This window comes from Amia ocellicauda, chromosome 15 (genome assembly GCF_036373705.1).
Source record: "Amia ocellicauda isolate fAmiCal2 chromosome 15, fAmiCal2.hap1, whole genome shotgun sequence".
Lineage (NCBI taxonomy): Eukaryota > Metazoa > Chordata > Actinopteri > Amiiformes > Amiidae > Amia > Amia ocellicauda.
The window spans coordinates 22565218-22592618 of record NC_089864.1 but is presented as its reverse complement, the minus strand read 5'-3'; the positions used below and the strand labels follow the sequence as shown (position 1 = coordinate 22592618).

Genomic DNA, 27401 nt, shown 5'->3' with positions numbered 1-27401 from the left:
CCTCTGTTCCAGGGTGAAAAGGTTCAGTTCCTCAGTCTCTCAGTAGGACATTCCCTTCAGACCTGGAATAAGTCTGGTTGCTCTCCTCTGAACTGCCTCTAGAGAAGTGATATCTTTCTTGAAGTGTGGAGCCCAGAACTGTCCACAGTATCCAGATGAGCTCTAACTAGTGCATTGTACAGTCTGAACATTACTGCCCTTGTTCCCAATTCTACACTTTTAACAAAAGGGATGGACAGATCCTGGACATCTACTCCACTGGGAATATGTGGGCTGTCATCCACAAATTCCTATGAAAGCATCCCCCTAAAAAAACCACCATCCACTTCCTGGGACTCAAACAACATAGACTCTGTGTCAGGAGAGGCAAGCCATGAAAAGAGTGTTATCTATTTAATCCACAGTATTTAAGTGAGTGGTCAAGTCTTATACTGTCTTTCCAAATGTAGGTGTTTACATAAGTATGCCTACTTTGCGTGATGATGCACGAGGAAAGACCAAAGCAAACGCCAACAGAATTGAGAAGGGATAGAGAGGAAAATAATTGCATAACATCACGGACAAGAAATCCATCACAGTGAACGTGGTTGCCAGTGAGTCTATGACATGCTAGTGCACCGTGTATACGAGTGACGTGTCCACCAGTGTTAGAAGTTTGTGATGAAGGCCACCTAACTACAGCAGACAGAGCAGCTAGAAGGAGGTCACCAAGGGCCACTCAGAATAAGTGCAATGAAGACATTATTAATTAATCACTCGAGCCCCCAGCTGAGACATTATAACAAGATCCTAGTGGAGTCCTGCCCCATCGCCCCACCACCCTGTCCTACAGCTGAGAATGACCCAGGCAGAGAGCAGCTGAAGTGACTTGTCCTTGTGAAACCCTAAGAGCATTCCACCTCAAAGTGAAGTCAGTGCAGAAATCCTGTCATTCAAACATCACATACCAGAGAACAGTGAATTTGGAGAATAACACACCACCACCCTTATTAGATCAATCTCTTCACATGCTGTCACATTGTAAGCATTAAACTGTGAACAGGACACACTTTTAAAACTCAAATGCAACAATCCCGAAGGCTAAATGCACTTCCCATCGAAACCTTTGACGACACAGGTGGCCATAGCCAGCCAACCCTGAAGTAATGCCAAACATGACATACAATATGAGTCCATGGGCTGCGCAGGCCGGAACGTTTTGTCTTAGGATTCCATTAAGCCGAAACAAAAACAAAAACTGAAATTAATTGGAAAAAGGTCACCAAATGTCAAATCTTTTCGGCTTAACCTTTTAGCTCTCCTTCGAAGACATAAAAACGTCTCAAGACTGCAGCTGCCGACATAAATATTCTATATTTTCCCATACAAAATATCCGTGCCCCATGGCATAAATTGATCAGCTGCCTATCTGGGCATATTCGGTGTCAGCATGACCACTGTCAAGATGATATCAGGAATGTTTGTCAAACTATGCATTTGTAGTACTTGCAGTTGTAGTCAAAAGTAACAACACCTTTGCTTTAAATACCTTTGCTTACTTGTCAGGATCACGAAAATGACTGCATGTGATTATCTTTTTCACAAACAAATGCATTCCAGAGGGCAATTGCCAGCAATTTATAAACACAAACATGCGTCTGTTATTTGGCAGGCTATCAAACCTTGCACTTTCTGAAAGTTAACCTCTAGTGCAGATGCAACAGTGGGTGCATTAGGATACATTTGTTCAAATTTCCTTCAACTTGTATTTTTAAGGGTTGTACTGTTGCATCTGCACTAGAAGTCATAAGATCACTTCCTAAGATGGTTTCAGTTCATTCAAGAAGAGTAAGTTACAATAGCCAGGAGAAACTTATCAAAATTACAATTGAAAATGAATGTTGAGATAGATGGTGTCATTCCAAAGTTTACACACTATTTGAACTCAGTACAAGCAACTAGAATCTCACCGTTTTTCTCTAGGCTTAACTGGTGTTCATCAATCTCCCAAAAGACATAACAGATACCTAAGCATAGCATATTTGACAATATTAATAAAAATAAATGAATCTGTGAATAACAAATCCGTCCAACTACAACTGTTTGCCTGCATCAGAGGAGGTTGAATATGTAGACAGCATCCTCCAGTTATCCTACAAATCTTCCAATTCAAAATTACACTGAACCCCTACACCATTTTTTTTTTTTTTTGGAATCTCCCAATTTCTTCCATTTCTCCCACCCAAATATGAGCCACTCGAGAGACCCTACCTCCTGGACCATTTTGTCGTAATACAATACTGCATCACCTTTGACAGCCACAACAGCACACAGCGTCAATTAAGGAGTCAAGCAGGAAATGGACTGCACCAGTGGCCATGTGCACAGCAAAGATGTTTTTAAGGTTTGTTTTTAAGAGTCCCAGCACAAATTACAACATCGTGGAAAAAGTTGTCCTGCCAAACCTCAGGGAGTTTTACTGGTGAGAGCCCATACATCTACCAAGACAATAATGTACAATGGGAAGCTGGGTGTGTAGCACAGAGTTTCAAGACGAATTGTGCAGAAACCATTTCACAGCCCGCTCCAAGTCCAGACCTCAGCTCTGTGGAACATCTCGGGGGCTTTAAAAAGACTACAGAGACCAACCACTCTTGCTGCTGTAGAAACTGCACCGCCAGGGTATTATCTGGCCCCCTATCAAAAGGACTGCAGCAGTCATTAAGGCCAAGAGTTGGCCGACACTCAAATAAATACATTGTGAACAGATTTTGGTATTCATCTGTTGTTTTAAAGCCTTTGGCAATATAGGTTAAATGCGGTGTGATAATGTTGAAGTGGTTTTGGTCGGTCGCCAAACAGCAGACCTCATGCTGGATTGACGAGGGAAAGAGTCTCTCAAAAGTAAGCATGGCCTTCCTTGGTCAAAAGTGTTTACAACAACATGATCTCATCCATCTTAAAATAAAAACGTAACTCTAAAAATGCACTCTGAGTTACCAGAAATAAGTTTAACAGCAGTGTAGGTTTTTTAACTTGTAACAAATGCTTAAAAAAGTTACTTTCCATTCAGTTGACCTAACATAGAACTTTCAGGCAAATGCACATGGTGCTATTAGTGGAGTACATGCATTATTTTATTTTTAGGAAAAATAAGGGCACACAAATCTACAGGCAAAGGCTGAACAAATACTGCTTTTATTGCTGCAGCTTTGTTTTACAGCATCCCTTCAAAAAAGGAAGTATTTAACTATCAATGTAATATTTGTTTTGAAGCATCTGCCTAACAACTGAAAGAACAAAGCTAAACAAACTATTTTTTTCCAGTGGACATAGGCAGGGAAGTGACTGTATTTGAAATGTACTTAACTGGACTCACTACAGGATATTGAGACACCTATCAAAGAGTGAATTTTGTTTTAAAAAAGAGCCCATCTGTTCAGCTACTGTCAGCATGAATCCCTGACTGTATCTTCAACTGGCTGTGCTAACATTGAGTCCGGGAAGACACAGTGGTAACTGGAATGTATCCATAAACTGGAGGAGTGATCTGGCCCCTGTTTGCTCGCTCTCCGGCCATTCAGACAGTATGCAGTGATAGATAACACTTTCCAGGCCTGACTCTCTGCGCACAGCTGCTGAAACCAAATTCTGGCTTTTACCACAGAGAAAAGCACAACACTTGAAAAGGTTTTCCATTCCAGCATGCGACTCGACTCCGATTTGGCGATTCATCAGAGCTTCCAAGGGCTCAAATAAGAGGTGGCATGTGGATCTGGTTAGGGCCTGTTTAAACCAGAGGGCCCGGTTATTCAAATGCACTTCCCTCTTCGGTCCTACACAAACTGACACATAATTGAAGACAAATCCATGTAGGTAATGCCTGTAGAAGCATTAGACAGCGTTGCAAATGGATCTGAGGTGAAGATGATTGTATTACCACTAGAGAAAAGGTTTATCTTTTGTTTTCCAGTTACTGAATTTCTGATGAACATGAACCACAAGAAAATACAAATAAAAACCTCAAAAGACCGAACTGAAAATGATTAAGACAATGCGCATGTGGCAAACAATGACTCAGACTCGAGTCCTACGGCCCAGACAGCGCTGGCTGGAATGTGGACAATGTCACAACCATCTGTGCTCTGGATTCCTCCCGGTGTGGTGCTCGACTGACAAAGCAATGCCAGTGTTGTTGGTCACGCACCACTGGCCCCTTGTAGCCTACCAGGCGCCCATAGGTTATCAGTAGAAGTTTCACTCGTCCTCCCCAAGATGCCACAGTGTGAGGAGAAACAGATGGTTTGGCAGTGCAAGTTTGAGACCCTCATCTCAGCTGTCCAAATCCTCCCTAAATCCAAGTACACGAGTCTTAGCAGTGAGCCAAGCTGATTAACATCTACTGATTCCTAACACATCCATGCATTTCACTCCAAGATATCATTTTCCTAAGTAATGCAACAAGTGTTTACAGCCACCTGGGAAATAATCGTATTTATTGGGGAAAATAAAACCTGAATTATTAATAATAAGGGGGTTTGCCTTACTAAAGGACAAGACACAGTGTTTCTGCATATTAATCTAGTTCAGGGATTCCCATAAGACTGCAAAGAGTAATTATCATCTTTCAGAGAGACTACAACCAGCACGGAAATTAAACTAAACTAATTTCAGGGTATAATTATCCAGGTTTCACAAGAACACATTAAGTCGTAACTACAGGAACGGCACCCTGGATACAGATGCAGCTGCAGCTCGTCAAAATAGGAGTGCGAGTCGCTGCACACTCAAAATGCGAAGCGTGTTCTTCCACAAAACCTGAGCTATTGCGTCAAATGATCGTGTTTGTTCGCTGACGTCCGCATTTGATCAAAGCATCCATCAGATTAACAATCCAGATCTTATAAAACATGCATACTGTCGGTGCAATCAAGGGGGTCAGAAAGAGACTTCTAAAGTTGTTCGAAGCCCAGGATGATAAAACGCGAAACACTTGAAGACTATTTCATAATACCATTATTAAAAAAAAAAAAAATCAAAATCAAAAGGGTTTTCATTTAATAGCCCTTTGTGATTATACATACACATAGAAAGAAATCTAGCCTGCAATTGGCAAGAAAGCTCTGCTGCTTCTGGGTACGGGTTGGAGATCTCAAATCCAGCATCGCATATAATTACTCAAGCGCTGCCTCTGTATACAGTACATACCATTTTCATATGTAAAGTGCCACCTTAATTATGCAGCGGAAGGGCGAGTTTCCTAGTGGTTCCCTTCTGGGCCACAGCAAACACCCGAGACAGTGAAAACGAAAACCGGGAAATAATCTAACCAGAGGAGACGAGGGAATTGAAAGTTTTGTAGAGAATGGAAACTGGCAAATCCTCAGGAAAAAACGGAAGTGAACGATGTTCTCGCTTTACCACAGAAATGGCATAGCGTGCTCAATTCACCACACTGAAGCAGTGCGAGGGGCTGGCATTGAGCACTAGGCCTTTTGGCAAAGCTTGTGTAACAGATGTAGGATAACATTGTCTGCTATTAGGTTTGAGTTTTGGATGCATTTACATTCTCTAGATTCTCATTCCCTAGCTGCTTCAATATCAAGACTGTGTGTGTGGGGGGGGGGGACACACCAGAAACAATACAAATAATCTGATATAAACCAAAATGCAATACAGCGGATTACCTTACGAACATCTAAATACCAACTGAGTTCATCAAACTTTTGTCTTCTATACAAAAAGCTGAACATTCACTCCAGAGGGGGTCTCCTCATTTTTCCTTCCTTTCTCAGGTGTTCTGTGTCAAGTTTTCAAACAATTACAGAAACACTTGCAAAGGCGGATTACCACTACACTGCAGTACAATATTTAATGATCCGAAAGACATGCAGAAATTGAGCTACAATCTAGAATGCACTGATTTAGACCCCATTCAAGATTTTGGATGAAAATGCAGAAACAAAAGTTACTCCCCTGAGGCAAAGTAAATCAAACTGCATTTTTAAAAAGCGGACTAATAAAATTTGCAAAATATAAATCAAGGCAGCCAAACGAGAACAACTCTGTAACGTTAATCTATAGTTTGCCCTGAATAGGTGACACTCACTGGTGGTCCAAACTGCAGATAATGATGTCATTTACACCAGCGAACCTAAGAAAAGCGTGTTCAACCACTTAATTACAGGTCGGTTTCTTTTCAGTGGTTAACCCCCGTTATACAGCATCAGTGACCCAAGCAAATTGTAAAGGAGGCGCTGCCGAGAGGATGCCGAGGGAGGAGATTTGTTGTTCGGGCTTTTTGTGGGGAAGCTGAGCACTAAAGCACTACACAAAACCCTCCACGATCTGCAAAGAGGTTTGCTTTGTGATGACAAAAGAGGGATGTAACGGGTTAATGGATCATGTGCCCTTGGTCACTTCAACACAAGGGAGAGGTCATCTTTCTAACCCCCGGATAGCAATCTGCTAAAGATGTCTTACACAGGCCACTTGGTACTCATCTAGGTGAACTGTAAGGCCTTTTACAGCAGGAAATGGATACTGAAGTATTTATATAAAAGTGCATATCAATCTTCAAGAATCATGAATGTATCATTAGACGGCAATCCCGGAAAACTATGCATGTTGTTTTTAATGATCTATAAATGGTAGAAGAGTGCTCCTGTCACAATTATCTATCTAAAAGAGTTGAATTTGTTACCAGAAAAGGATTATGACAGACAGTTAACTCTTTTCATCGTTTTAACCTCTTACCAATTTAAAATACTGCAAGGGAACACGGAGAAAAAATTGTATGAAATAAAACACTTGAGGTAAAGGAGCAGGGTTGAGAAGGAGGCTGCTTTAAAATTGCAAATATGCTGTTGCCGTATTATGTTTGTTAAAGATGGCATCCATATGACCACTGCTGATTATCTGTCCTTACAGCTTTCTATTGAGTTTTTGGCTCCATAGTTCGATGTTTGAATGGCAGATGGGAGATTATTTGACTGTTTTGGTTTATGTGGCACAAAAAGAAGCTTGAGCTGCTTTCAGCCAGTGAGACTGTGCCAGGTATACACAATAGCAGCAGCATCCATTTATTTTTCTTGTCAACACACATGGCGGCACGATTTACAAGAACAACCCAAAATAAAACGCCTCATTTAACTCATCATGAAGCGTATTGTCAAACTATTTACATTATTGTATTCGTCTGATTTTCCAATTCGGGTTATTTCTTGAGAAACGCGTTTAATGTGGTTTGCAGTTACAGTATTGTGAAGAGTTGGCCTGGATGTGTGTGTATACAGCTGGCATTTGAGTTTTCAAGTTATCCTCACCAAATGCTGTTAATGTGGGCATGGGGACACGTTTGTCCACCAAGCAAAGTGGCCATGTATCGTTCTTCTGTTGAAGATGCAAACGTTTCACATTCCCTCCAAAGACTTCAAGCATAAAAAACAGATAAGTGAATCAATAACCTACATATTAAGATACATACAATTTACCTTAAAAAGTTTATTTCAATTTTTGCAATTCGTTACCTGATGGTGCACACTCCTTTTAACTGCAATTAACAGTGATTAAGACCAATTCTTACTTAAATCAGTTTGAGCAAAAGGAGCTCAAGGATTTCCACTTCAAGTGCTGTTTTATGCTTAATTTTGTCAAACAAAAATAATGTAATAAAAGGCATCTGTGTAAATTAGGCACCATTGGGTTTGCCTTATTTGGGTGCTTCATTATCAATAAAAGGGTAATTCAAGCACACACATACAATAAAACAACCGAACTTTGATACAATTAAAAGCTTTCATGGTTGAATTTAGAAACTGCATTGGGTTTCAAAACCCTAGGCAGGACACGTGAACCATATGAAAATATGACCAGCAGTGCAGGATGTTCAAAATACATCAGTGGTTAGGTTGTGTAGAGGTAGCTTGCTTGTTGTACTGGAGCGAACAAAACTGCTCAGATGAAGACGCTCGTGTCCGTTTCACCTGCACACACTGAGAAATGGGTCTTGTGCTTCTGCTTTCAATAGCTGGGGCTCATCTGATGGTTAAAATTAAAAATATAATTATTTTGTAACTGATGACATGAATATGTTATTGCACAATTTGATGATTTTGGACACTGTCCACACAAACACAAATCACAAGGTCAAAACTCTAACGTTGTTTGGATTTTGTGTGTCTTCGGACGATTTATTAAGATTAAAAACCTTTCCCAGGCTAGATGGCCATTATGTGTAATGTTGTATGCACTTTACTACACATAAATACTGTAACAGTGGGAGAAAAAAAAAGCTGACAATGTACATGTCCAATGTCCAACTGCTTGCTTGGTGAATCATTCTCACTTCCACAGACGTGTCCAGAACTGCACTATCAGGCTTTGAGGGGCATCTGAATTTCTCTAAAATAACTCCATTCCCCTCAGACAGACTCAGTCATGCCATACACATTAGGGAGCCTCACACTGTGAAAGTGGCATGTCATGTACTCAAGTTAATCCCAATTGTAAACTTGCATGCATGAGGACAATGGGTCTAACTAAATGTGAAAAGCCAATTCTAGGATTAGAAAACAGTATTATTTTAAACCATAGGGCAGAACAAACTCTCAATCCTATGTGGGAACAGTCTAAAATTATTGTTTTAAATTAATTATGATTGAACATGTTTAAAAAAGCATCAATAATTCAAAATTGTGTACAGATTTAAAATCATATTACCAGAAACTATACAGTCTGTGACATAATGATTCACTTAAAATAAATGATGCAGACCTCAATAATATAGTTCACATAATTCTTCACATAATTCAAAAACGTGTTTCCACTGTTACATTCAAATGTACTACTAGCCATAGAGAATACACAGTGAGGGGAAAAAAGTATTTGATCCCCTGCTGATTTTGTACGTTTGCCCACTGACAAAGAAATGATCAGTCTATAATTTTAATGGTAGGTGTATTTTAACAGTGAGAGACAGAATAACAACAAAAAAATCCAGAAAAACGCATTTCAAAAAAGTTGTAAATTGATTTGCATGTTAATGAGGGAAATAAGTATTTGACCCCTTCGACTTAGTACTTGGTGGCAAAACCCTTGTTGGCAATCACAGAGGTCAGACGTTTCTTGTAGTTGGCCACCAGGTTTGCAACCAGCAACGGTTGTCTAAGATTGTGACCCTGAACATACACAGCGTTTACCACAATATAGGAATGTCTCTATGAGCTAACGGGGAAAAAAAAGAGTCCTGTGTCAGTATTCATATATTCTTATATACTATTACATATTTACACTAATCAGGTTTTACATTTTTATTAATTATGTTCTTTACAGATGCAATCAGATATAAGGTGTTTGGAATTTAATTGAATATTTTGCATATGCATAACCAAATATACTGCATTGCGATAAGACTATTTTGAAATGCCTAAAAAAATATTCTCTCATACATTTGATCGATGATAAATAAACCAAAGATTCTTAAACTGCAATCATGAAGTGATGCAGTAATGTATACCAGACTATTGAAACTGAGATATGAGATTGAAAACCAAATGATGCATGACTGGTGCCGAGGCGAACACATTAAGGGTCCCAAAAACACAAACAACAAAAAACACTATTTAGTTGCCTGTATTCGATAATAAAGTAAATCTAGAAGGGTTGCAAGAAGAGCAACAGAGACAATTTGGACACTCAAGAGGTTGCCATGGAAATAAAACTGTGGTTCAGTTTAGTCCTGTTGCAAAGATCTCAGCGTTACACTCGAATCATATTTCATTCAGCCAGATTTTGGTTATGTTTCCAGTTCTGACATGTATCCCTGTCAGAAGCAACAGCAGAAAAGTATAATGTTGGCCCATTTATATCAAGATCAGACATATGGTTGCTGACAACACATTTTAATTTGTGTAGTTTTCTTCCATACTTCTTACAGATTTCACTGGAATTCTCTTGCGACTAATTACTATCCGCCAAAGAAATTCAGTAGGAGGATGCTTTGCGAAGAGTATGGCAATGTGCAAACATGGTTTGAAATATATACTGTTTTACTTTATTGCAATATATAAAGTTTATTTGCTCTTTCACATCACATCAAGTGCTGGACATTGTTTTTTTCTTTTGAGAAAATGTACTAAAAAGATTCATGCCATTAAAAATAAATTCACCTTGCAAGTATAGTGAACTGAAATCTTGGACTATCTATACACCACAAAAAGACAATCTCTGTATAACCACAAGTACTGTTTTTAATTGATTGGACCAGCCATGCTACACAGGAGTTATTTTGATTGTGACTTGATGTTGAGGGTAGGAGAGCAACACAGATGTTCAGTGGGAGGATTGGCCTAAAAAAAGCCTGCGCAGAACCCTGAACTCATTGCCATAAAACACCCATGGAAGGAAAGGAGACCAGGAAATAGGAAAACCATCTCTCACAGCACTGCTCACTATGCTATAGGAGAACTGCCAAAGTCTACCTCCAGCTATCAATAAAAAGTATTAAACCAGTCATTACTGCAAATTGTGGACATACATCTTATTAAACACGGTGGGAACAGATGCTTTATATAGTTTGGCCGTTATCCCAATCCTTACAGCATACTAACAGTGAGATAGAGAGAGAGAAATACTATACACATAAAGCAGATGCACTGTAAAACAATATCGGCGTCCGCTTTCCCGCCCGAGAGCGCACCGATGGCACAAGGAGAAAAGTGTTCATGTCCTGGCTTGAAATACATTCCTGCAGGAGAAAATGAATAGTACGAACAGGCTACTCCAGGTCCGCAGTAAATCCGTCACTTGACTGGCTATTTTTCCATCGAACTTCATTACTCCTGCTAAGACGGTCTATAGATGGCTTGCTCCCGTCTCCACACGTCTTGTGTTTTCCTGGCTCAATCCACAGCAGCTAGTGCAAAAGCCAGAAGGTGTCCTAGAGAAAAACAATAGCCCTGGGAATCTACATTTATGTAATCTCTGCTGTGGATTTCAACAAATTCAGTTTTTTTTACGTATGATAGTGCGGCGAAAATGCAGCTTCTTGGCAAGCTTTCAAACTCCGCACAAAGGAGAGGCTTGAAAATCAGAAGAGGAGCAAAATCCCAAATCATTTACTGGTATGACTGCAGTCCAATTGGACCATCAGACTCCTGTGAAAAAGCACAGCGGGCTGAAAATGATTGTCTTTATTAAGTATAATTTCAAGTACCATAATTTGCAAAATACTCCCACAAAAGCGAACTTACTCATCTCTTCACTGAAGGGAAGTGGGATACTGACATCAGCATAAAGACTGATTTTTTTTTTTTCCCTGTTGGTAACCCCATCAACACAACGCTGACTGGTTTAAGTCTGTGCTAATCTCCACAAAACCAGAGTTATTCCCAAAGCATTTAGCCCCTCTTCACCAGGACCCACAACCTTTAAACCACAGCCACTGTCTGGAATCCCCTCCCCCGGAAACTAAACAAGCCAAGCTTTTAATCCAACTTAAAGAGTAATATTTTGACAACTCACAAAGCTTGATTTATCCCCTCCATACAAAAGCAGACCTCTGTACAGTTGACTGCACATCTTTCTAGATCCCTTTAACAGTTTTGGGGAATAGTTTTATTCTTGAATTCCCCCCTTTAACAAGTTATAGCAAACCGGTCTTGATTAAAAGTCTGGAAGCTTTGATAAACTTTTAAATTGGTATTCAGATCCATGCAATTTAATAACCAAACACTATAATATAATAAGAAAGCTAGCCATTTCAGATTAACTTCCCTATGCAACTTAATTAAACTGCTCATGAGCTTTAGAACTACAGAACCACCTGTCAACACCTCCTGAAAAAGCATGTTTTCAGTACATCATTATAATTCTGTTATATCACAATTGTATTCACCATTATGTGTAGATGGAAGTTGTTACCTTAGTTATATAGTACAGAACATTGTATGTTAACGTTTTGTTACGTAAATTGCTTTGAATAATTGTGTTTGCTAAAAAAAAAACAAAAAAAACACAGTACAAGTGACGGGATTGTGTGCGTCGTTTCATCCTTCGGTGTAGATATGGGTGGACAAAACAAAACAGAAAAGGAAACTATTTCACAGGTCACACGAATACTAAACAGCAGGATGAAAAACAAAAAAAATGTAATTGGAGACTTATCCATTACTTTTTAAGCCCAAGAAGTAAACAGTATTAAGCAACATTTCACCGAGTTAAACTAACAGGAATTTAATTTGGCTGTCCAATGAAAAACAAAACAAAAAACTTTTATATACGGACATTAGAGCTGAAAACGAAATGCCATTAACTCACAAGGGAGAAAGGGCCAATGACCCTCCACTATCCAAACAAGCCAACATCAGGATGAAACTCATTTCTGTGTGCTGATGGTCTGTGTTCATTTATTGTTTGCACCATGAATAGTCTTTCAGTGTCGTTCCAATTATGTTACTAAACACACTGAGGTTACTGACTCCTAGTACGATGAAGGGAAAAAAAGAGAAATACAACTGCTTCTGTGGGTCTTTATACACAAATCTATCAAGAGACCACTACATCAACGTGTCAGCCAACAGGAGTGCCACACACTGGCATAGACCCCGGGCTTTTCCTGGTAACGTCTCCGGGAAACACAGGGAAAGCTGTACGGACTGACTGGCACTGAGAGACCGTGCCTCCATCTCTCTCTCTACAGGGATGGCAGAGATGATATATTAAAAAAATGTTGAGATAGTATACAGGCCCACTATTGTTAAGCAGCAGCAGCAGCAGCAGCAGCAGCACGGGACTGCTCTGTGTATTGTCCTGGTGGCTCTGTGAATGGGAACTTTGACAAAGCAGCAGAGCAGGGGCAGGCCGTGACTGGACTTTGTTGGAGTTGGAGCTGGAGCGAGCGGTCACTTCCACTCTGGAGGGCCAGCCGATCACCAGCACCATCAGAACTAGAAGTCGAGCCATTCTTGAACAATCGAAAGCCATAAAAACTAATTTTAGACTCCTTGTGGAAAGGGCACAATGCATCTCAGGGAGGGGTCGGGTCTGAACACAAGCTCTTTCCTCCCAGCATATAGGAACATGCACGTTTGTCTTGCGGGGGTGTAGCCGTAGGGTATGTGTGGAGCAAACACAACTAAAACAAAGCAGACGGAAATCCTGAAGTCAGAGGCAGGGATTTTCCTGGCGATTTTCCTGAGGCACATTCTCCCTCGATACTTATTGGTGCTCAGCTGTTGCATCTCAAAAGGACGGGCATCTGGGTTTCAATTCTTCACATTCTTCCCAGCTCTGGAAGTCCTCATGGATTCCTTTGGCGGTTACATTGATGTCCCTATATCTCTTTAATTCCCTTCTTCACAGCAAGATTGATTGCAATAATGGGTGGTTTGGTCTTTGCAAAGGGCAGCGATCACACACATACACTCACACAGTAACTGAATACAAATGCTTGTTTTCCTGCCCTGGCTCAGTTGGCGCTCCAGTTCAATCCAATACATGTTATTAAAGGTCTAATGGTTAGAGGCGAATGTTAGTTCACAGATCCGTGAAATTGTACTTACATTTATAAAAACAGAAACATATAGAAGTCTAATTTAAGATTGTCCTTGAGCCAATACAAACTAAAATAACTCAGGACGGGGGGTGATAAATCCAGCACAAAAAAAAGTCATTGATAAACTAAACATATAATGGACTGGGTCGCTTACAGGTCGTGCATTACAGAAACACAAATCGCCATTGTTTTCGGTGCACTTAAAGTAAAAAGATAACACTATTTTCAAACATCCCCCACTTATTTTGGCAACATGTAACTAGTTGCATCCTCAGTGTAGCCATTTACTCCGTTTATACAAAAGCAATACCTTATTGTGCAGTATGCGACTGAAACGGCGTATTTTAACCAGCATTACCCCAACACACATCAACACCCAGACATCTTTCCAACGCGAAACTCACCTTCCCAACACGGATGCCCGCACAGCCCCCAACTAAGGCCAGAAATCAATGCTGCTTAACTTCTGCGCTAACTTTTCTGTCTCTTCTGGTCTTTAAACCCCTTCTCGGTGGCCCTGCACACAAAGGGTTTCCGTCTTGGAGGTCTTGGCAAAGAGGAGATGTGTCAGAAAGGCTGTGAATCGGGTCCTTCCGCACCTCCGAGCCCGTTATAGGTCCCACTACTTGTTGAATAGTTTGTCCCACTGGTTTTTTTTCCCCACTGGAAGCGGAAATGAAGCTCAGAAAGAAAGAGAGACGCACTGACTCCTACAGGCGCCACAGCACCATCTGTCTCAAAGCCTGCAAAACTAACCTGGACACAGTGCATTACCAGAGAGCCATTTTATTCGGATTCAGATACATCCACGCCGCCTCTGACAGGTCACTCAGAGCTCTTCATTAAGTGTGCAATAATAAATCCAGGTATTTTAAGTGGTCTCTCTTTTGGGGGGGACATTTCCCCGAACAACTTTATTCCCCCAGCTTTTATTGTGCTTCAATGTCGTTGTGCACCTAACATGGGATTGCAGGAAATATAAAGTTGTTACATCTTTATGGATCTCTGTTGAGTAGCTGTGCAGATATCCTTTCTCCCCAAACGATCAGGTGTCTCTTCTGTATTTTATAGCACTGCATTACATTCAGTATGTCTATCTAAAACACTTTTTTATGCTCTGTAGAATGCATATTTTATATATACCTCTGTTACAAGCACATTTAGTTGCATACTAATAATATTTTGAAAAAGAGGATTTTAGCAGTTTGTACCAGGTGGAGAAAGACTATGATGGAAGAAGGCACTTCTCAAAGATCTGGAGACTATTGGAGAGCATGTGAATAGATATTGAGGCTGTCAATGGCTGTCTGACATCTCACATGGCTCGTCTCTGATCTGTTGGTGGCATGTGAGCTGTGTGTGTCCCGTGACTTCTGTAGAGGTCATTGCTGCTGTGCATTTTTCAAAGAGAGTATTATGACATTATTACAGACAAACAGTTCAAAAGTTTAGAGCACTTAATTGTGAAGAAAACATATTTCAATCAATAATTACAGTCTTGCTGGAAACATTATATTTTCTTCGGTTGTTTTCTTATTTTTGGTACAAGCTTAATAGGACAATTTGAATTACAGGCCGAATTTTTGTTGGCTCGGGCCAACAGGAAGTGCTTTCTTTTTCACAGGGCTATTACCACAGTACAGTTTTTCCAACTTGATGAAATTTATAGATAAACACAATAAACAATTTACTGAAAAACCGACCACACCGCAAGCCTTTATCTAACTTTTCAACAATTTAACTGAAAGGCACTGTTGCTTATTTTTATTTACTTATTTGTAATTATTAGTCCTCCAGAACGGCCCACAGTAAGAACAGTATGTGACAGTAGTGGAGAGGTTTTGAAGGAGGAATTCATGAAGGTTCACGGACTCCCCAAATTGTCTCATAAAAGTCTTTTTTCATGCTAGAGAAAACACTCGTAGACCTGTGAAGGAAATGATTTGAAGGGTCTTTAAAATGTTACCTGGGAATACATTTAAGCTGACTCACGAGGGACGTTACAGAGGAAACGGCTCATTTCCAATGTATTTGTAACACGTATGTCACTTCTTTTTCAAATTAGGCCTCTTAAGAGAAGCCCCTTGAGAGAAGCTATCGATGTGTGATGGCTCCCCTCGTGATATACACAGAGGAGTGGAGAGTGTGTGCCATGCCAGGATTGAGACATTTCTCATTATCACTTTCACAAAAAACAAGTTCTTCGATGTGACAGTGAGCCAGCAGGCATCTGCATTTCCATTTTTAATATCTCGTGATCGCAGTTATGACAGCAACACTTTTTTGTTGTGAATCTTTTGCATAATGCCTCACTTGACAGCAGAGAAACAGCTGAGCAGGCTATAAACGCATAGTGGAGTGGAAAGAAAATATTGGTTATAAAAAGGAGATAATGAATTATGTATTCCTCATAGTGTGTGTGTGTGTGTGTGTGTATTATATATACATACACACCTTTTAATTCTTCTACACAGTGTATTCCTCTAAAAAAAAAAAACAGCAACCTGCAAATCCATCTGGACTTGACATTTACTATACTTCTACTTTTATATAAGTAAATAAAGACAGCTTTATAGGTAGGTGACATACGGATGAACAGCCTTTTGGGTTTTCACACTTGATAGTGCCAAGAGTATTACAACCATAAAATAATAATTTAGCACATAATGGCCCCTAAAGGAGTTTATCTATATAAAATACTGAGATGGCGCTCACTACGAAAAGGAGCTCAATAAAACAGAAAAGCGTTTGATTTATTGTGAGTGAATGGATGGATGGATTGAACATCTTTGTCTAGTAAGCAATTTCTCCGCACACTCAGTGGAGCGATGGACAGGCCCAAGCGATGCTTTTACATCCTGTTTTCTAACTACCACCCAGATGCATTGCAGTAATATAGGTGCTGCAGTTGTTTATGTCTGAAGTTAATTAAATGTTTCCCACTTGCTATCTAGAACTGGCAAGGGAGAAAATTTAAGAAGCTGAGCTTCTAGAAATATATCCCCTATACTCCCTTGCACCTATGACACAGTGGAAAACTTTGTATCAGCAAGCAATATAGTGTAACTGTACTTTTATTGCATTTATGCGGTTAATGACCCTGCAGATCAGCCAATTCTAGAAAATGATATCTCCAACAATTTTCTACCCTTAAAGAAAAGAGAGAAAAATCAGAAATCATTTTACAAAAGAACAACAAAGGTTGAGCTGGTACATCTGAAGACTGATTCATTCACACTAAACGTTTGGTGGAAATGAGTTTGCATGACTTAATTGTATTTGTAATATGCGTATGTGTTATTTGGTCTTGTACAGACATTCAGAATAAAATAAAATAAAATAAAATGCACGTATGTTTGTAACACATGGTCCTTTTTCAAATGTTAGAAAATATGCTTTCGTGGTTTATGTAATAACTTTAATTGTTTAATCAAAAGGTTCTGACAGTACAGTGCTTACGGAGTAAGTGGTATATTATATGGGCTTCTGTTTTATTTTATTACCCAGTTTGTTGTTTTTATTGCCAGAGATCATTCTCATTTCACGGCACATCTGTTTCAGACCGTCAAGGCCAACTGAAATGGCAACACAAATGTACAGTATGTACATAATTGATAGAAGAAAGAATGTCTGGCTTCAAAACTCAGCTGATGTTTATTGCAGTCTGATAAATAATCATAATTCTGATGCTGCTGCTCCCTTGATTGCTTCTTCAATACGATTCTGTGTGATTTTATACGTTTTTAAAAATTCAATCGTAAAAAGAGACAATAAAAAAGCCACGTCTCTTTGTTAGCAACTATCAATGGACAAGCAGACGCCACCTCCTGGTTACTGAGCACAACTGCAGGATAATATTGTGCTGAAGAAAGGGTTTGAATGACAAACGTTGCGGAGAGGACATTAAACATTTGATTCCGTTGTTGAAAGGTGTTTGGATGCGTCAGTGCCAATGCTTTTAACTGATAAGTGAACTCTATATCCTTTGTTCTTCCCACATCATTGGTTATCACTGGAATGTGGTAACCCAGCAATAAAACTACTAAATGTCATAGGGGTCAGAAACGCTAAAGTGCCTTTGTATTTTTGGCAGCATCTTTCTTCCTGTGAGGTGAAAGGGCATAATGTGACTTATCCACCCTAAATGCTTTAGAAAAGACACCCTAAGTGAGATACGCTTTAACCTTTTACCATTAATGTGTTCAATATATACATTTTGGTAAGAATAATTAGAGGTATCTGGTTGTAATTACGTGGCGATGGGTTATAAGCACCGTAAACATATAATACTCTTTAATAGGGAAACCAATTCCACTTAGCCTTGTAAACAGACCAGTCTTGATGGTTTAAAAGTGGCTGCATACAATACAAAACCCTGGATCTGCTGTCACCCTGTAGGAATTCGTACAGACGTTAATGAGATACCAATTAATTTTAAAGAGGGGCAGTCAGTGTGCTGTAATAGTTTGCCTACTGCTCCTGACATATTCATTTGATTGCCTTGAGGAAATAAGGGTCCAGGGAGCGACACAGGCCGTGGCTACGCTTGACAGAAAATGATAAATACAGCCCTTAGATCATAGTTGTGAGTCCAATGTCTGTTTTCAGGCATCACATAGTGATCTAACTGCAGTGGAAAACATGGGGGAAATAGACCTGATCATCCCATAATGTAATTCGCAGATCCAAAGCTAATTTGGCCGTTCCACAACAGCTATTTATAAAGAGCGAAAAGTCAGCAGAGCCCTGGCTAATTGCTTTATCGTCAGGGTGCGCTGTAGCTGGGAGAGGAATGGTATCCTAATTATGGCGCACCCTTTGTGGGACTGAGCCGTTGTTCACATCCAGGAAGCAATGCGAGTTGACGGAGGTGTTGTGCACAGGTGTGTTTGGTTTGTCCTTTGTGCATTTAGAGAACGCGATGATGCTTCGAATGGCGCCAGTTGCATGTGCATTCAAGTCTGTGGAACCAACTGGAAAATAAGAAAAGCGAAATATGTCGATAAGTATTGGAGTACCAGTGCTTTTAATTCTGCACTTGGGTATAGCTTTCTCACAAATAAGTTTGCAGAATTGAGCAAACTGAATTAGTCTTTGAGTTCTGGCAATTGTTTCTCTATAATAACATCTCTGGAGGCAAACTGATAAAACTGCAAACCTGGCAGGCAACAAAGACCACATACAGACTGGTATGTCCTTTTTCTGACCTTTAGGACCCTTTGAAAACACGGTCCTATTTTTCTGCTTCCTTGATGGCATTCCTTTGTGGCTGCAGCCCTGTCATCCTGGCCTTAACGACAGGCCAGCCATTCCACCTGGGGCATCGTTAGACATTAGCCCAGCCAGCATTCCAGCACACGACAGCACGTGCGCACAAATACTAAGTGGCTTTTTAAAGTCGAGCTAATAGCCTGACGGAGTGATCTTTAATTTAATGGAAATCATTTCACTGATGTCTCCTTTTTTTCTCCATCGAAAAGAGAATTCACTGAACTTGCAAAACAGATGCCAAGAGATCTGCTGCAGTGATTGATCTTTCGGCAAAGTGTGTGTGTGTCTTGTGGTACTTAAAAATGAACAGAAAGATGTAAAAGACATTCATGAAAGCCTGTGTCTGAGAATGACAAAGGGAAGCATGTGGGAGTTGGAAGGTGGAACAGGCAGCACATTTGCAGCACATTTGTGAGCGATCAAGACGTTTGAGAGAATCTAACACTTAAAAGCACCTGTGTAACACAGATGTGTCCATATGGGTTTGTCACTCTTTTTGGTGGGTTTTAAGAAATAATACGAATTAGTGCTTAACAATAATATCCGCCTTAATGGGACATATTAATTATATATTGAGGGAATACATTTGCTTTCACTGGCCTACTTATTCTGAAACAGTCTGACTGAAGCTTGTAGCTTTCTTTACGCATCAAGTTCTAGAAATGCACTAAGATGAAATATACACATGCACATATACAGACGGCTGACAAATTAATGGAAAAACCTAAATAAATGAGTGGAGGAACATAACGAATGCAGATGCCTCCAAACAGGTGTACTGCATGATACAATAAAGCAATTATTATTATTATTATTTTATTTATTTCTTGGCAGATGCCCTTATCCAGGGCGACTTACAACATAAGTGCAAAACAAAGTGCAAAAATACAGTTAAGTTCAAGGCATAATTAACATCCTATCCTGCTCTGTGGCATGTATACAAATGCTGAGCAGGTCCAGTTGACCTCAATTTTGGATCAAGATGGCAAGAGGAAAGGATCTAAGTGACTTTGAAAGAGGGGTCATTATTGGGGCACGAATGGCAGGAGCTTCAGTCACACAGATGCTCAACTGGCTACTGTCCTCGACAAGTGGGCGAGTGCATGTGTGGGACACCAAGAGAGCGGGACAGGCCTGACTGCTTGACCCCTACAGTGAGGGGGTCCGGAGGCTCTGTTATGCTGTGGGGGGCATTTTCCTGGCACGGTTTTGGTCCACTTGTCCCCTTAGAGGGAAGGGTCACTGCAAATCATGACAAAGTTATTCTGAATGATCACCATTATCCTATGGTTTCACATTTCTATCCTGATGGCAGTGGTCTCTTCCAGGATGACAATGCCCCATCCACAGGGCACGAGGGTCACTGAATGGTGTGATGAGTATGAAAATGATGTGAATCATATGCTATGGCCTTCACCATCACCAGATCTCAACCTAATTGAACACCTATGGGAGATTCTGGACCAACGTGTTAGACAGCGCTCTCCACCACCATCATCAAAACCCCAAATGACAGCTCATCTGTCACCTGTCTGTACATATATATATATATATATACACACATTATATATACATTATATATATATATACACACATTATATATACATTATATATATATACACACATTATATATACATTATATATATATACACACATTATATATACATTATATATATATATATATATATATATATATATATATATATATATATATACACACACACACAAACACACTTATATTACATACATATGCACACACACATATATATTCATACATGTGCAGACACACACATATATATAAATTCCAGCCCCTTAAAGATGCCCAATATCTGACTAATTTAAAGTGATCTCTTCACCTATTCCCACTCACTTCCACATTTGTGTGTCAGATGAAAGATGACTCAAGGTTAGGCTATTGTGTTTACGAAACTGCATCCTTGCCATTTTCAATGATTTATAAAAATTAAATTTCATATTGTAGGCAATCAATACCTGCTTTTCCCCAAAACACTGAGATCATCAGAGGAAGTGACCTTGTGACCTCCAGCAAAGAAGCAATCATTGTATTTAAACTGCGACTTAGGAAAATATACACACTCAGGTATTATTTTTGAAACCGAAGTACATCTGAACAAATATATTCCAATCTGAATGAATTTGGTGACTGAGCAAGAGGTTACAAGTCGTGTCCTGTACCTTCAGGACAAGTGTGTTGCACGAGCCTCCGCACGCTTCAATTCTGAGTCGCTCTCAATCGCTCTCCATAAAGCAAATTGCTATAAAAAGATCAAATTGAATCAAACTCACTGAAAACTGAACAGAGGTATTTAATATTGTATCGATTGGGTTTATATGAACCCTTTAATAGCTGCTACAATCGCGTTGATTAATGAGGAATATTCTGCATTTCGTCCTGCAGCACAGGATGGCCCAGACACTCGATCAATGAGGTTCTTTTGCCAGTAATGGGCCGCACACAGAGGTCCGGGCTTTTCACATGACAGTAAAAAACTGTTATATCACTGTTTGTTGTGTCATTAACTCTCCAAATAGGATCGAGCTAATTGCAATCAATTACAATTACACATACTACATTAGTACAGCTTGAGCAGCTCCCCAGTATTCGGCACCGTGTTATCACAGCTGGTCAGCATATATTTTAATTGAGCCCAGCGTACACAGGAGCTACCCACTGTCATTCTTTAGTCTGCCTTGTGACATGTTCCCTCTTCCCCAAATACCATGTACCCTGCTCTCATGAAGACCAGCTGCTGGTGTCCTGACCGCACAGAGCACGTGTGCCAGGCAAAACTGTGCCAGCGTCTCGTGCCACACAGAAGACACACACAGCGGTTTCTCTAGCCCTCCAGGATCACTGGTGATAAAATCCCCAGAGGACGCAGAATAACGTACAGTAATACACGAGTGTTGTGAAATTAAACAGTATAGCTAGCAGAACATGCTAGAATGACCGATCTCGCTGACTGCTCTACATGTGGTGTTTCACAGACATTTTCCTGTGAAATGAGCCACGTCCACAATTTGAGCGGGCAGTTGGCAAATACTTAAAAAAAAAAAAAAAAAAAAAAAAAAAGAAACACAGATGTGATTTTACATTATGCTGGCATGCTTTCTGCTTTTGAAAAGTGAAATGCTTTAATTTGTTATACTAAAACATTTCTTCCAAGCCTTTACACATATTCGAGGTATTACTGGAGTGAAAAGGAAGAAAATGCATGCAGAAATACAACAATGAAGTCTTAAAATATAAAGTCATATTTATTGAACACAACAATGACCTACAGGTAGATATACATAAGGTCAGTAGCCAAAACCTCGTACAGTACACACTCTGATACATTTCACAAACCGAAAAGAAATCTCTCAGCTGTACATTCCGATAAGTATCTTTTTGATCTCTAAACTACTCAAAAAGATAAACGCTGGCAAAAGGCCACATTGCAGTTAAGGCATTAAGGTAAGAACTACATTAATACAGTCTGGCCTATTTCTGACTAGCTACACATTAGAGAATACCATTGCCATTACACGCTCCAATGAGATGAATGGAAACATACTGTGTAATCTGGTCAGGAGGCAGGCACTCATCTGAACAACGACAACAAAAAACAACTCCCGAATACAGTGTGTGTGTGACCGAGATGCTCCTTCGATCAAGCACCAAGAAAAATAAAGATATTATGATGTATTAGTGATGAAGAAACAAACACATAATAGCAATAAAACATTGGTTTGGAAATCATCCTGACATTTGGACATACAATACAGGAGCTCCAAGGACTTCATTCATATGTTTTTAGCCATGTTGAGTTTTGAACTAAATATATTATATAGTATACTATAGTTGTATATCCATGTTGTAGTTACTTACGTCTGTTAATTCACAGTATCAATTCGTAAAATTGAGGGCTAATAACACAAAGTATTTATAAAACATTAACAAACCCACTTTTTGTGTTGTGGAGAAACAAAGTGATATTAATCTATAAGCTGTTGTTTCTGGAGTCATTATGGATATTACAAAGAGGGGTTTATGAATAGAACCATAGGCAGATGACTGATTCATATTGAACAAATGAATGATTGTTTTTTAAACCAATACCAGTTCCACTGTAAAAGGATTTCATCTTTTCAAAGCCTGTTATTTTGAGCATCCAACAAAAAAGAAGGCCTGTATCAGCTTTCAACAGCAGTACTATGTACATCACATATCCATCTTATACGTCAATGAAGGTCATATTTTAATGAAAAGCAAGGAACACAAATTCACTGCTGAGGGTGAAACCGAGCAGCTGTGACTTGTTTTCATATTTTCCGTTCTCTCAAATTACTTAAATTAAATATTTAGAAGTCCCAGTAACAATACACAGAAGGAAAGTTACCGTAAATCACAGCCAGCCATTAAAAATCCAAATTTAATTAGGAATCAGCTTTACAAAGTGGGACTGATCAACAGAAGTCACTTTTTCTCAAGGCTACACCCCGACAACTACAGTGAAACTGCTTTTCTTTTCGTTTCCCCTGCCTGGAAGCTGCAGATGCACGTTACTGAATTGCGGCTGTCAGTCTGATTGTCAGTCTTGGCTCCGGCTTCCTTAAGTTGAAACACACTGCTCCTGTTATTCCACACTGATTACAGAGTCTCTGAAACTACTGTTTTACAGCCGGGCTTCTTTCAAAATCCATCAGGACTTCTTTTGTCAGATCAAACATTTTGAACTAGATTTGGTTACATTAAATTACATGCTTATGTTATTCAATTTCCATGTTTTTAACCTCGCTGACAAAAGACTCACTGTATTACAATATTTGATGTTGGCTGCAAGACTGAAACACTGTGAAGAATTAGTATTCCTGACAGCACGTCATACCTACCATGTCAAAGACTGGCTCCGAAAGAAAGTCGCACAAATAGGTGATTAATGACAGTAGGTAGATACACAATATAACATTTCCCACAGAACCTGCTTAAACTTTCAAAAATGCCTTATTGAACTTCATGTCTGATGCTTTCTTGGTTACCTTGTACATCATTAGATATAAAACTGTTGTTTCTTGGTCTCGGTCACGTAAATTAAGCAGTAAAGGCGGTTGTGTTTCATGGCAATAGAGACAGAAAATAAGGATAGTCTAGGGGCAGTATTGAGCTTTCCAGTGCAGAGAAACAAAACTAACACCACCAGACCGCGGCGCTACATCGGACACAACAATTCCTTGCTTTCAATAGGGGAAACTGGATCATATTGCTTTGAGAGTTTCTCATATATCATATTAATAATTCACACATGATCACTGTGTCCGCTGAGCAGCAGGTTATGTGATTTGTTTGGATCTGCAATTAGCATGTGTTTGATACAACATCTGCATAATTCTCATGTGATGCTGTGGCTAGCACTTTCACAGCAGATTGACATGAAGTGCGACAGGGAAGCAAGTTTACAGAACAACACAGGGGGAGCCCAAGAAATGAGTGAGAACTTGAGATTTGTGTAAGGACAACATTCGTAAACACTGGACCCTTTTGTTTTCATTTATGGAACAGTTTGATCAAGTCTTACTGCAGATAATTGAACATTAAGGTTGGCCTGTAAGCGTTTAACACTATAAACAGTGTTATATACAACGATGGGTTTATCTGCTTTTATAATGGAGATCCTTAGAGTAAGAGATTGATGGCTTTCATAGGCTCCCCAAGGCAGATCATCTTCCATATTGAATTAGCCCCCCGATCTGTATTGGTCTTCAAAATGTAGGATATTGACATAAACTTAGACCCAAAAGCCAAGACAGTCTGCAGTTTTGCAGCTGCATTGATATATTAAAAGGCCAAGTTCGAAAGGTTGATCAAAACAGAACAGAGGCAAGCAGCTGAAAGCACATAAGCTCATTAAAGAGAATGGATATCAGAACTTCAGTTGTTAGACCTTTAAAGCATAAAGGGCTTAACGCGCAGCTCAAAAGCAATTAAGATGCACAATAAAAAAGAAAATGGGGGAGATTAAAAGCTAAAAAAGACTTCTCAGCAGGGAAGGAGCTGCAGTTATACGCCACTTCTCAGGGGAATGATAATCAAATTGATAAAAACACGTAACAAACAAGTGAGATGTTGCACCCTACGTCAAGGTGTATGCAACTTTTTTTGTTATTTGTTTTTTAATTCCCACTAAATGCACCCAACTCACAGTGTTACACATTAAATGACAAGATTAGATCAGCTATTTCCAGCCACTGTTCATCACCCCCTGTGAAGAAATGCATTGAAACTATCCATGTTCTTCAAACTCTGTTTGTTTCCGAACACCTGTTAACTTTTTTGGAGATTTTTCTTTGATTATCGATGCATTATAAAAAAACAAATACAATGCCCGAGGGAAGCACTTACAATAGATGTAAACTGACTTAGAAAATTAAAGGCAAGCTGCAATTTATTTTCACAGATTTCTCCAAAGGGTGGAATTGATATCGCTCCTCATGACAGCCAACCAAATGAAACCAGTGCCAGCTGGCATTGCACTCGAGCCACATGCTCACAAAATAAAACAGCATCAACACAAGAATCTGTGCGTTGTCCAAAGTGCAAAATGTCAGCTTCATTCAAGTTAAACAACATTTTTTAAAATCTACTAATGGATCATGTGGCCATCGTTGCTTCGGTAACGAAGCAGACTTAATGTTTGGTAATGTTTTTTTGTGTTTTTTTTTTCTTCAACAAGTTAATACTACTTAATATTATAATTACTGATTAGAAAAATACTTCTAGCTAATGGTTTACAATTTAATCTTTTAAAATAGATGTAAAAAAAAGTTTCTGCACATTTATAAATAATGGCAATTATTATAATACGTTAGTTTTATTCTGAGGAATTCAGAATATCAATCCTTCATGTGTGAGATATATGGTCTTTTTGTTTTTTGCAAAACCACTACCTAATCCTGTCACATAGATATAATAAGATTAATAAAGAACTGATGTAGTGTTTAGATTTAAGTCTAAGGATCTGGAAATAGATTGTGACTGGGACTTGATGTATATACACTATTACTGTGTTAATTGCACTAATGTATACACACACACACACACTAATATATATATAGGGCAAGTATTTTGGAAAAAGGCAGCTACAGTATGATAGAGAGTAGCCTGCCTAACATTTTTAATTTAAAACAAATTGTGAAACAAAACAAAACAAATGTCTGTAAGCATCCATGCACACATCCCAAGAGTCCAGACTGTCATTTATATTAAGCAGGCAGGTGTTTATCCTGAAAGGGCGTCGTGCTGGAGTGTCCGGTTCTCAGTAGGGGTCCAGTTTAATTCTTCGATACAGGCAACAGGTAAAAATCATTCCACAGATCTGCAATAGAAACACAAATTGAAGAGTGAAGTCGATATTAATCTAATTGAAAGGAACGGTCTATGGTACATTTTAAAAGAGTTAAAAGTATTTTAAAAGCATTGAAGTGTTGCCGTTTACAGTTACTATGGGAAATATAACTCCACCAGGGGTTCCTCAGTGGTGCTTCCAATAGGTCATATTCCTCTGCACATTCTGTAACACTTACTACCACTGGCGGGACGCGACGATCCGAGACCAGGGAACAGCGGCTATATTTAAACTTCCACTGTGGTGTCCAATGAGAATTAAGTAATTTTTTATATATTTTGCTTTTATTCTGCAATTTTACTTTTTGTTAGAGACAGTCAAAAAAACTAAACATTCAAAGTGAAGGTCACCCTCTAATGGTTACATTTGTATGATGCATTAAATTACAAACAAATAAAAAAAAGACATTGAAGGATTTTAATATAATTAGATAAATAAAGGTTAGGAAGAAGAAGAAAAATCAGTAAACAGTCTTGGACAATGATGCTAGTATACTGGTTATCTTCACGGCCAATAAAATGACATCTCAATTTTTTTTTCTATAACAATAGCTGGAAAGCATTATTTAGTAAACGTGTTGCATTAAGAGGCTAATAACTGCTTGAAATGAGACCCCCAAAAGTCAATTTTGTTCCTAAATCTTGTGATTGTTAGTGAGAAGCCACATTTCTGCGTCTTTAGACTGTTAGACCATTTCAGTGCAACAAGCATTCCGTCCTCAACTGTGGTTGATGCTGATCATGTCCATTGCTACTTCCCATAGGTAATACTGATGATGGAGATCAAAGAAACGGATGATCAAGACGTCATGTGAATTCCTGTATCATTACCCTTGAATTACTGAGGAGGTAGTGTTCTCTAAATGGGTTTGCAGTGTGGCCTAAGGCCCGGACACCTGCTTTATTTATGCTGACATGTCCAGTCTACTTTGCGGATGTCCAAAAATGAAACGGACCAGGAAGTCTATGTAAAGTGACTGTTAATAGTTCCTGATCATTAAAACAGGCTGATCGGAGCAGAATGCTGAGAGTAGATTTCGGAATGATAGATTGCACTGAGAATTCTAGTGTTTTGTTCGTTGTTTTTTAACTGTAAATCAGTTTTAGGGATTGACGCATTATTCGTTTACATGGGTATATAGGTAGTATTTCACATGAACAAGAGTCAGGCTTCTTTATACCATGGAATCG

At 39.2% G+C, this 27401-nt stretch overlaps 2 protein-coding genes across 7 annotated transcripts in view; both read right to left on the bottom strand.

Moving 5' to 3' along the window:
* tspan9a (tetraspanin 9a) overlaps positions 1-14208 on the bottom strand; it is a 140987-nt gene extending 126779 nt beyond the window's left edge. The window contains exon 1 of one of the 2 annotated variants that reach the window (XM_066724113.1): positions 13939-14208. The gene's annotated coding sequence lies outside the window, so the exon portion shown is untranslated. The remainder of the gene's footprint in view (positions 1-13938) is intronic. The other variant, XM_066724112.1, reaches the window with a different exon arrangement.
* A 7857-nt stretch (positions 14209-22065) lies between these two features.
* Positions 22066-27401, bottom strand: part of tspan11 (tetraspanin 11) — a 95692-nt gene continuing 90356 nt past the window's right edge. For all 5 annotated transcript variants that reach the window (XM_066724080.1, XM_066724081.1, XM_066724084.1 and 2 more), the window contains one exon: positions 22066-26181. Coding sequence is in view for 2 of the 5 variants with exons in the window: in XM_066724081.1 (XP_066580178.1) it covers positions 26122-26181 (60 nt within the window). In the remaining 3 variants the exon portion in view is untranslated. The remainder of the gene's footprint in view (positions 26182-27401) is intronic.